Here is an 11,049-nt window from a genome sequence, read left to right on the forward strand (position 1 = left end):
TTCCAACAGGCAGGGACAGGAGTAAGGGGCAGGGAGGGAGCCATCATTTCAGGCAGAAGTATGTGAGTGAGCAAACAGGAGGCTGACTACCATCTGAGGCCAGCAGGTTGTGGGGGATGAGGGTCAGTAGAAGAGGCAGGAGAGGACTGGTTCACATCTTCCCACAAGCTGCACTTCTCACAGCAGCTTCATTACAGTGTGTGTGTGTTGGGGTGGGGGGGGGGCGGGTAGCACATTCCACTTCCATTCTAATGACCCCCCACACCAGGCAGGAATGCCCTGAAGCTGCTTGTCTATGAATACAAATCCCAACCTGGTCCTTCTGAGACACAGAAGGTTTTGAAGGGCCAGAAACAGTACAAATTCCCCTACCTACTCCACAGGAGGTGGATTTGAGGTCCACGAGCTGAAGCTGAGGTTAGTTAGTACTAGTGATCAGGAACAAGGGCTGGACCACTGTATAATGTGCACTGGCTAGCCCCCCAGCACACATGCCGGCAAATAGACATACACACACAAACACACTGCCCGACATACAACTTTTGCCCTACATACGGGGCAAAGGAAATCTCAGGCCAGTCCTTTAGAAGCTCCCACTACCCATGCTGTCTCCACAGACGCCCAACTCAGCACCCAGCACCAAAGCCTAACCTTGTCCTCTGTAGTCTGGTCAACACCTTTACACTGTCTCCATGCCTGGGCTTGAGTGCTCAGAAAGATACACACCAGTCACACAGCAGAGGCTGTGGGGATTATCATGTGCAGAAAGGTCCTCTTTGGGAAGTTTCAGGAGAAGAGGGGCTGATGCTGGGTCAATGATGGAAAAAGAGCTCTCGTCCCACAGGGTGAGGATCTTGAGTGGGAAGGCAGCTGGGGAAGTCGACACAGGTTGTGAGAAGGCCACATGCACACAGGGACTTGAGGGCTGGAGGGTCACGGGGCAGCTGGAGCTGGACCAGAGCTGGGAGATGCAGGTGTCTGCAGGAATCAAGCTCCGAGTGGAGGTGTCCTAGTAGTTTTGATTCTTCTGCTTTCTCTGATTAAATTATCTTCATGGCTTCCCTTTCTGGCTTGTAGACCTCACTGTAGAGAGTACCAGACTCCTTTTCTTCCAAATGTTGTTTACCAACACCCTAGGAATTGAAGTCAGAGAGTTTCTAAAAAAGCTGAGAGAGGCCCTAGAGTGACCCAGAAGGAAGCAGTGCTGCTGACAAGAAATGCATGTGAATTCCCCCAAAGTAACCAGCACTACACTGACCCCAAGTTTTAAATTTTCTTAGTAAATACCACTGACGACCTGGAGAGAGTCAAAGAGACAGCTGGGCCAGGAACAGCAGATGACTGGGTTGACAGACCCAGGAGATAGACCCATGAGATCCCAGACTGAGCTCAGCTCCCATTCTCACCTTGTGTGTGACCTCTCCAGATCCCTGCTGGCTCAGCTCCGCATACTGGATGCCACCATCATTGTCCCTCTGATCGTCCTGAAATTCTACACCTGCGTCATACACAGAGTGGAGCTTGAACCTCGGCCTTGAAAGCATATACCTTCCCCCATGGCAATGAACCCAAGGCCAAGCCCACACCCACCTCCCCTTTCTGCCCTGATATTCCTTGAGCAGCAAAATGCAGGAGGAAGGCAACCAAGGGTTCAGTGGGGAGGGGTGGGAGCTGGGGCAAGAAGCAGAAATGCAACCTGCCTCTTCCAGTCTTCATCTTCCTCTTCTTTGCATAGGTCTTCCAAAGGAACAGTCCAGTTAAGACGATCAACAGCATAGTCACGACAGCCCCTATGATGCCTGGCAGGGTCTTAGCACCGTTGTTTCCAGGTGAACCTGTTTTCCTCACACAGAAAGAATAAAGAAAGTTAAGGCAAAAAGAACTTGAGACATCCCTTGCCGAGGAAAGACACATAAGAGCAAGTGGAGAGGTCTGAAGCTAAAGAGGAAGGGGCAAGGCAGTATCATTCACTCAAGGTCCTGAGCTCCTGCTTGATGCCAGGGACACTGAGATAAACAATACAGGTCATGCGGGGGGAGGTGGAGAAAATGCCAAAGTCTTCCAGCTAGAGAGACAGCAGTGCAGTATAAGTTAACAACTTGTACACTGGTCTTCATGGAGGGCCTCCCAGGGGAGGTGATGCATAAACTTCACCTCTGAGGGAGGAGTAGGAGTTTACCCGATATTCAGGCTGGGCACAGCTTTCCAGAAAGGAGGAGACACAGCTATGTCAAATCTGTAGCCCTGAGGGTTGCAATCATTCCCGATCAGCAGGCAGCAGAGAGACAGAGCAGGGACAAGCAGGGTGAGGATGATCAGAGAGAAGAGAGTCTCTTTCCAGAGGGTCTTGTGGGTCATGCTGAGTGTTGAACTTTATCTGAGATTCCAGAATGGGACCAAGGGAAAGGTATCATGAGATTTTAAGTGATGCTGACATATAGGCTCCCACCAGCAGCTCATGGGGGATGGGTTAGAGGGGCTAGACTCCACACCAGATACCAGGTCATTTATTCACTCTGTGAAATACTGAGTGTGAATAGTGTCAGAAGCTTTGTTTGGTATAAGAATTCAAAGGAGAACAAGACATGTCCTTTGCCCTCAAGGTGTTCCAGGCTATGGAGAAGACAAACCCATCAATAGCGTTGCTACTCAGCGTGGGGTGGCCATGGACTGCGCCTTAAAGCAGATGATGCCTGAGGCAGGACGGTTACAGCAGCTGCAGTGCCTGTGCAACATGAGATTGAGGCATCTTTTGTTCAAACTTGATTCATAACAGAACTATAACCAAGTGCAGGACATTGGTTATATGCCCGTGACCTGAGGGAAATCCTTCAATAGCAATAAGCAAGGAACTCTTGATTTGGGAGGTTTGATGGTAGAGGATACAGCATTTCCAGAGGCTCAGAAGCTTGCAACTTCAGGACACATTCAAGGAAGCCAAGCAAACAATTCAGTGTGAAGTGTGTGAGGTAAGGAACATGGGCAGAGGAGCTTTGCAGCCCTGAATCCTGAAGGGAGTCCCTGGGTCAGACTCCTACAGATGATACAGACCAATCACAAAATCCGATTGCTTTTCAAAAGACTACAGTGGATGACACACTATGGATAATGGATGAGGTAGGAGAAGTGCTGGAAAACTATTGCCCTGGACTAGATCTGACACTGCCCTGCAGCATCTCGGAGGGAAGGAGCTCCCCAGCTGGCAACAGGCAGGCAGGTACAGGCAGCAGGGAGTATGGGTCAGGGGAGGGGTGAGCCTTCAGGGAAATACATCTCTAGGGATTGCTTTTGCTGCTGCAGCCCCAACTCTCTTGGCCTCCCCAACACCACACCTGCTCTGTCTCCAGGGCCAGCTGGGACTGAGAGTTGCTCATCTGGAGGTGAACCAACTTGATTTGCATCAAAAACAAATTCCTTTTTTTCTTGGGGAGAAAAAGGGGTGGAGAGGCAGGCATGGACTTCAGAGACAGTCAATGCAGACATGAGCTGAGTATACCTCCCAGGCTCCTGAAAGGGGTGACCTGGTAGGAAGGTGGTGCTAATAACATGGTGGGGAGAAAAGCCCAGAGCCCCTAGTTCTCAGAGTGCCCCTCCCCTCTGGCAGGTGCACTCACCAGAGACACAGACTTCTCCAAGGTCTAAGGTGGCAGTTTTCTGGCCCACCTGGTTGCTGACCACACAGGTCAAGCTGCCATTGGGCTGGCTCAGGGGCAGGTTCAGAGTCAGGTTCCAGGAGTTGGAGGGTAGTTCTGATGTCACTCTCTGCTCCAGCTCCTTGGGAAGGCCCTTGATCTCCCAGGTCACCTTCAGGTCCTCTGTATGCCCTGGGGCTGTGCACTCCAGAGTGGCATTGCACCAGCCTGCTGTGAAGGATGCTGACTTGACAAGGATATGAGGAAGGGGTGCAGGATCTTGGAGAGAAGAGACAAATCCCAAGGAATGGAGTTCACATGATTGGAGAACATTCCAGTCTGTACATTCTCATCCATTACCTCACTGAAACCCTGGCATTCTCCCTTTAATGACAGTGAATGCATTATATAGATAAACAGAATTTGCCCAGTACTTAATACATAGCAAATGACAATAAGGAGGGGAGCCACTGAATTAAGCCATATGTGATTTCACTAGATTGTATGCATGTTGAGGAAGCGTTAAATATCTCCAACAAGAAAATAAATCCTGATCCCACCTTCCCAAGACCAATTATTTCTAAGAAAATGGGGCTCCTTCTAGACGTGGAAGAAGTCTCAGACAGAAGGGCTAATCACAGATCAGGAACTTGGCGTCGTCTTCTGCTCAGATAATGCCTGGGATTTTATAGCCTGTAGAGAAGAAGACGCCTGGTCAGAGTTGGGACCCCAGAGAAAGGTTCTGTGCTCCCAATAGTGGAGACAAGCAGTGGCTGTCTCCACTGCGGGAGATGCAGTGGCAGTTTCAGCTACAAATTGGCACTTGCTATCTCCCTCTACAAGGGTCAAATCATGTGCTGCTATAGCTGCTGGCCTTCACACCCCCCTGAAGGAGTTCAAGGTGGAGAGAAGAGATGAGGCACTCAGTGCTGGTGCAGGAGAGCAGCGACTGGCAACACAGGTCTTCAGATAGCTCTATATTTTCAGGAGCCTATTTTATGAGCCAAATTCTGGTATCTCATCATATCCAGAAAAGTACTAAAATCCTTCCTGGTGATGACTATTCCCGGTAACTAGAAAAAGCTTCTGGAGACTAGTAGAAAACTTCTGGAAAAAAATGTTCGTATTGCTCATATTCCTCCTTCACCAAAGTCACATATACACTGACATTTCCCTCTCACTGGAGCAGTTTCTCAGAGCTATCTGGGGTGCTGTCTCCTAGGCTGCCATCCTTGTTTTGCTCCAAATAAAAACTTAATTCATAACTCAAACATTGTGCATTTTTTTTAAGTGGATAATAGCAACTAGGGGAATCCCAGGGATGGGGGAGCCTGATGGGCTGCCACCTCTGGGGTCACACAGAGTTGGACATGACTGAAGCGACTTAGCAGCAGCAACTAGGAATGATAAGTCTGAGTCTGGTTATAACATGCCGCTGAACTTGAGAAGTGACACACAGATAAGTGTGACATTGATAAGTGTCACATGGAGACCTAAAGCAGCAACGGTCACTCTCACAGCGGATATTTTCCTATGTAGGCAGGGACTTTCAAGAAAGAAAATGTTGGCTAAGTGAGGCTCTCTGGAAGTGCTACTGTGTAACCATTCTCCTACATCTACCCCAGGCTTCTAGAGCTGGATTGCTGGGGTCTTTGTGAGTGAGGCTGGCCTTGGGCTGACACTGAGTTAAAGGGGAAGAGGCACTGACTACACATGAACTTCTGGATTATGGTAGGTGAATCAGTTCAGTTCAGTCGCTCAGTCGTGTCCGACTCTTTGCAACCCCATGAATCACAGCACGCCAAGCCTCCCTGTCCATCACCAACTCCCGGAATTCACTCAAACTCATGTCCATTGAGTCGGTGATACCATCCAGCCATCTCACCCTCTGTTGTCCCCTTCTCCTCCTACCCCCAATCCCTCCCAGCATCAGAGTCTTTTAAATGAGTCAACTCTTCGCATGAGGTGGCCAAAGTACTGGAGTTTCAGCTTTAGCATCATTCCTTCCAAGGAACACCCTGGGCTGATCTCATTTAGAATGGACTGGTTGGATCTCCTTGCAGTCCAAGGGACTCTCAGGAGTCTTCCCCAACACTACAGTTCAAAAGCATCAATTTTTCAGCGCTTGGCTTTCTTCACAGTCCAACTCTCACATCCATACATGACCCCTGGAAAAACCATAGCCTTGACTAGATGGACTTTTTTTGGCAAAGTAATGTCTCTGCTGGTAGGTGAATAATGGTCCCCAAATACTTCCATGTCCAATCCTCAGAACCTATGACTATGATAGGTTACAGGCCAAGGTGGAATTAAGGTAAAAGAATTAAGGTGCTAGTCAGCTGGCTTCAAAATAAAGAGATTGCGCTGATTACCTAGTTGGGACCAATGCAGTCACAAGGGTCCTTAGAAATGGAAGAAAGAAGAGGAAGGGGGTCAGAGGGGTTTGAATGTGAGAAGAATTGGTCCCACTGTTGCCAGCTTTGAAGGTAGAGGAAGGTGTTCATAGCCAAGTGACGTAAGCAACCACTAGAAGTGTGAAATACAAGTAAATAAGTTTCCTTCTGGGACCTCTATGGAGGAACACAGTCTTGCCAACAGCTCAACTTTGTCTCAGTGAGACCTATGTCTGACTTCTGACCTAGAGCCTACTAAGATAAAAAATCTGTGCTGTGTTCAGCCTCCAAATTAAAGCAGCATTATAGCAGCAACAGATAAGCAATACACACATTAAATAAACCTAGACATATAAAGAACAACAATTGCTATGGCAAAATCATTTCCCTAAATTTCCATTCTCCTCTCTCAAAATTCTAAAGTGGTTTTATCCCTGGAGTGAATCTCAACTCCTCTCACCATTTGCAGTAAATCTACTTACCCTAATTCAAGGGAGAAAATAGTCTGAACGTTGGTGTCTGGAAGGGATCTTGAAAACTGGGGCCTACCAGACACTCCTAGCTCAAAAGAAGGAGGGAAGCCATGGTGAGGAGGTGTCACTTACCATAGACAGTGAGGAGGAAAACCTGGTTAAATTCTATTCCTCCAGTGAAGCTGGCTCGAGCCCGGTACTGCCCACTGTCCTCTGGGATCAGGTTCTCAATCCTCAGGGACGTCACATTGGGCACATGGACCCTCTGCTGGTACTTGTCCTGGAGGCTGACCCAGGTTGGGGTGTCTTTTCCACGGTGGACTCGCATGAAGACTCTGTAGTTTGACTCAGGGCCAAAGCCCCACGAGACCTCCTCTGGGTCAGCTTCTTGCTTCTTGGTCACGTGAAACAACACAGAACCTCCTCGGATCCCCTGCAGGGGAACATGGACTCCAGAATCCTGAACTCCAGGATCAGGTGCTACAGAACTCTTGACCCCAGTGCAGCAGACACCTAGGGCAGAGGTAGGACACAGGAACCATAATTTTTTTTTCAGTAACAATAAAGGAGAAAACTACATAACCTATATTTTAAATGAAATTCATCCAATATACTCTAGTGATTCTTAGGAGGCAGCCTAGTAAAGTGAATTTAAGCAATTTTAGAATTAAATCTTGGTTCTAGGGAATTGTTACCTGGAAGAGGTAACTTAAATTTTCTAATCTGGAGTTTCGCCACCTACCTCATAAATTGAATGGGATCATGGGGCTTCCCTGATAGCTCAGTTGGTAAAGAATTTGCTTGCAATGCAGGAGACCTGGGTTCGATCCCTGGGTTGGGAAGATCCTTGGGAAGGGAAAAGCTCCCTATTTCAGTATTCTGGTCTGGAGAATTCCATAGACTGTATAGTCCATGGGGTCACAAAGAATCAGACACAACTGAGTGACTTTCACTTTCACTTTCATGTATCAAAAGCACCTAGCAGATTTTCTGTCAATACCAAATGCATAACTGTAGGATTAGCTTCTTAATTGTTGTCTCCTTGTGTTCACATCCTTTTGTAATGCCCTCCTCTGGTGAATGGGCTACATCTAGTGACTGGCTTCCAAGGAATAGACTAGAGCAGACTTGATGGATGTCACTCAGTGATACTAGGTTATACAAGACTGTGACTTCCCTCTTGCTTACACACACATCCTCTCTTTCACACTCTCTCTCTTCCTCACTCTGAGGAATCCAGCTGCCATGTTGTCAGCTGCCTAAGGAGGGGCCCACATGACAAGACACTGAGGGAGCCTCTGGCCAACATCTAGAGAGGAACTGGGACCCTCAGCCCGACAGCCACAGGAACTGCCTCCCAGCAGCAATCTCTTGAGAGATCTTGGAATCATAGCTTGCCCAGTGGACCATGGCCTGATGCAGCCCCAGCCCCAGCTAAGACTCTAACTTCAGTCTGGGAGACCTTAAGTCAGAGGACCTAGCCCTGACCCATAGAAACTGTGAGACTGAGATTATACCCAGTGGTGTTTAAGGTACTACGTTTTGTGGTGATTCATTACATAGCAATAGATACCTAACACAAATAAGAAGGCTGCTACCCTTCCTGCTCTTTCTAGGCAGTGCGGTAGTCAGGAAACTATAGGCTGTGCTGTGTAACAAATAGTTATAATACCTCAGGGTCTTAAAATAAAGGGAGTCCATAGTCCCCACCACAGGTCCCCTGAGAGTGAGGGAGGGGCCCTGTCATACATGGAGGAAATGCCACTCCTTGTAGCTATATCCATGGAACTCACAGCATCCTCATAGGCTCCACCCCCACAGCAGGAGGGGAGAGAGGAGAATCACACAGGGGTTTCACTGTAACTGTCCACAAGTAGTGTGCCCTCTGCTCATGTTTTTCGACCAGCACTCGTGACAAGGCCCTGGCTAATTGTCAAGGACTAGAATATGAGGGGGAGAACAAGTGATCATTTAATGAGCTTTACTGTCCCTGCCACCAAGACAACACTTCCCAGTCAGTCCCTGCCAGGCCACAGTGGGTCTTCCTCAGACACTTTCCTGGAGAGCTGTGACCAGTGGGTACATTTGCTGCAGGGCCACCACCTCCTGAGCCCATGTTCCCTCTTCAGACATAGGCCCAAGGGACCCGATACCCTCTACCCTTTCTGGGGATGAAGTAGGACAGAACAGGATGAGGGAAAGTCCCTTATCCTGAAAAGACGATCAATCTGCTTCTTCCAGCAGGTCAGGATGCACCTACTGGTCCCAGTTCCTCTCTAGATGTTGGCCAGAGGCTCCCTCTGTTTCTTGTCAGCCTTCCACAGTCCCAATCCTCTTTCCAATTCAATTAGTTCTCACCACTTCAGACCTGTCTCCCTCCAGCTATACTTATTCTCATTCCTGGCTCTCACTGGAAGCAGAGAATAACTCATGCCAATGTTCATATGCCTAAGGATTTCAGATATATCTTTGTATTCATTTACTCAGTCATCTTCTCCAGGTCAGGCCTTAGGAGGCATCTATCCAGGCTCCCCCTGTCACAGAGGAGGAGGTTCCCCAGGAGGTGAACCTGTCCTGGGTCACACAGGGCAGAGCCACACCTGGTACCAGGGCTCCCCACTCCCAGCCCAGGGCTTCTCCCCTGCAGGAGCTCCCACCAGCTCCCCACCCTGTCCCTGACCTCCCCAGGGGCTCCCCTCCCAGCATTGCTGTCTCATCACCAGGATCTGAGCAGCTCCTGGGGGCTCATCCTCAAACGTTCCTCTCTTGAGAAAGGGGAAGTAAGTACTTAGAGGGGTTTAGCAGGGCAGGGACTTCTGGCCAGCTGAGGGCTAACCAGCAGCCTGTCCAGACTCCATACTTGCTGGAAAAACAGGAACCAGAGAGAGAAGAAGCTCAGCCCTGAGAGGCAGGGAGAACGCACCCAGAGGGGATAGTGAGCTAAGCTATGAGGAAGGTAGAAGACTTGGAAAGAGAAGGAAGGGAGTGAGAGATGTGATCTACAAAAGATCTAATCCTGAAGAAGAAAATAAAGCCAGGGACAGTGTGGTTACAAGCCAGATAGAGTTTATTTAAATAATATAAAATTTAATAGTTGCAAATCAATTTACAGTTTTGTCCGTTTTCCCTCTTTTTCTTTTATGTAATCTTCCAACCCCAGAGCCTATGGAGAAAACTCTAAATAGCATGACTTATTTTCAAGTTACATAAAATGGAAGAGGAGAGAAGCTCTATATTTTACTGTTACCTTATAGAGTTACATTACTGAAAAAGAGGTAAGGTTTTATAAAGCTCATTCTTAATTCAAGACATCTGTTTATAAACAGTCGATAATTCATTAAATTTCACATAGTTTTTGAAAGTTCATTTAGTGGCTGGAATACTGAAAAAATAATTAAAATTTTTTAAACTTTAATTAAAAATAAAAGCTTAAACAATAAAAGCATTCTAACTTTCTCCAGAATTCATAACTCCTTGGGCATTAGTGTTTACTCACTAGTTTTTTATTTTCTCACACATAATCAGATAGTCTCCAGGAAGTCACGTACATAATTTGGGTTTTTTCCAGTCTTTAGCTCACTTTTCACTTAACTCTGCATAGTTTTCTATGTCTCTTTCCCTTCTTTCCTCCTCTAGTTCACCCACTTAAGAGCCCACATTACCAGTCTACACTTCTGTTCCTAGTTTCGCCATATTCTTACAACAGGTGGTATCCAGAAACCCTTAAATTTGAGAGGCTGCTGTTCTTTTGACAAAAGCAGAATTTAATTTCATTGTATTTAACATTTTGCATCTTGCCCAAGAAATCAAGACTACAATTGCTTCCTCCATCTCAGACACAGGGTTCTAGTCAAACTTCTCCACAGGACAGCTGCACAGACTGTCACATCCCCTCTGAGTTGTTCCCCAGCCCGTCCAAGTCAAGGAGCCAGCTTCTTAGTCTCTCCCCCTCTCTGCACAGCTCCCGGCTCACCCAGCTTCACATTTCCGCTGCAGAGACAGACTTACCTTCCTAGAAATGTTTTCCTTAATGTAGTCAAGGCTGCCTGAGCCCAGGTGTCTCAGACTCACCACAAGAAGAAGATCATTTTGTTCTTTTCACCCCAGGTCTCTAAACCAAAGGCTCTGCATTTGCTAAATAACTGCAGAGCTGTTTTGTCTTTTTGTTCACCAAGGACATAGGACATGGAAAGGGCACCCTCCCTGCCTGCTCCAGAGGCCATCCCTCCCAGGAGCCCGGGTCACTCACTGAGGAGGAGGCTGGTGAATCCCAGGAGCCTGGAGGCCCCGCAGAGGTGGGGGTCTTCTGAGCAGGGCCCCATCACAGGCTGCCTGCCAGCCTGTGAGGCTGGAGAGGAAGCATCTAGGAGGAGCAGAAAGAGAGGAGGGAGCGTCACTCAAAGGGCACTCATGTTTTCTCCACCCTTAGGGCGGGGCTAACGTTTTAATTCCTGGGGTCGCAAAGAGTCAGACATGACTGAGGGACTGAACTGAACTGAACTGAATATGTTCTAAATGGATAGCCCACCAGCCTGTACTAAACCACTCAGA

The 11,049-nt window shown here is 48.0% G+C and overlaps 1 protein-coding gene across 1 annotated transcript; it reads right to left on the bottom strand.

Annotated features, from left to right (window-relative positions):
* Window positions 1-484: 484 nt before the first annotated feature.
* On the bottom strand, window positions 485-10,835 carry LOC128045515 (CD48 antigen-like). The gene is made up of 6 exons (XM_052638015.1): window positions 10,748-10,835; window positions 6,631-7,011; window positions 3,615-3,911; window positions 1,701-1,835; window positions 1,407-1,498; window positions 485-1,133 (listed from the first exon to the last, which is right to left on the bottom strand). The coding sequence occupies exons 1-6, from the start codon at window positions 10,818-10,820 to the stop codon at window positions 1,041-1,043; spliced, it is 1,071 nt and encodes a 356-aa protein (XP_052493975.1). The 5' UTR covers window positions 10,821-10,835; the 3' UTR covers window positions 485-1,040.
* Between the last annotated feature and the right edge of the window lie 214 nt (window positions 10,836-11,049).

Source organism: Budorcas taxicolor, chromosome 3 (genome assembly GCF_023091745.1).
Source record: "Budorcas taxicolor isolate Tak-1 chromosome 3, Takin1.1, whole genome shotgun sequence".
NCBI lineage: Eukaryota > Metazoa > Chordata > Mammalia > Artiodactyla > Bovidae > Budorcas > Budorcas taxicolor.

Excerpts from the sequence above, each read along its gene's own strand:
- LOC128045515 (XM_052638015.1), bottom strand. The coding sequence starts at position 10,820 with ATGGGGCCCTGCTCAGAAGACCCCCACCTCTGCGGGGCCTCCAGGCTC. Across the intron at positions 3,912-6,630 it reads TTTCCTCCTCACTGTCTATG|ATCCTGCACCCCTTCCTCAT; the intron begins GTAAGTGACACC and ends CTTCTCTCCAAG. Across the intron at positions 1,134-1,406 it reads CTGGAGAGGTCACACACAAG|GGTGTTGGTAAACAACATTT; the intron begins GTGAGAATGGGA and ends TTCAATTCCTAG.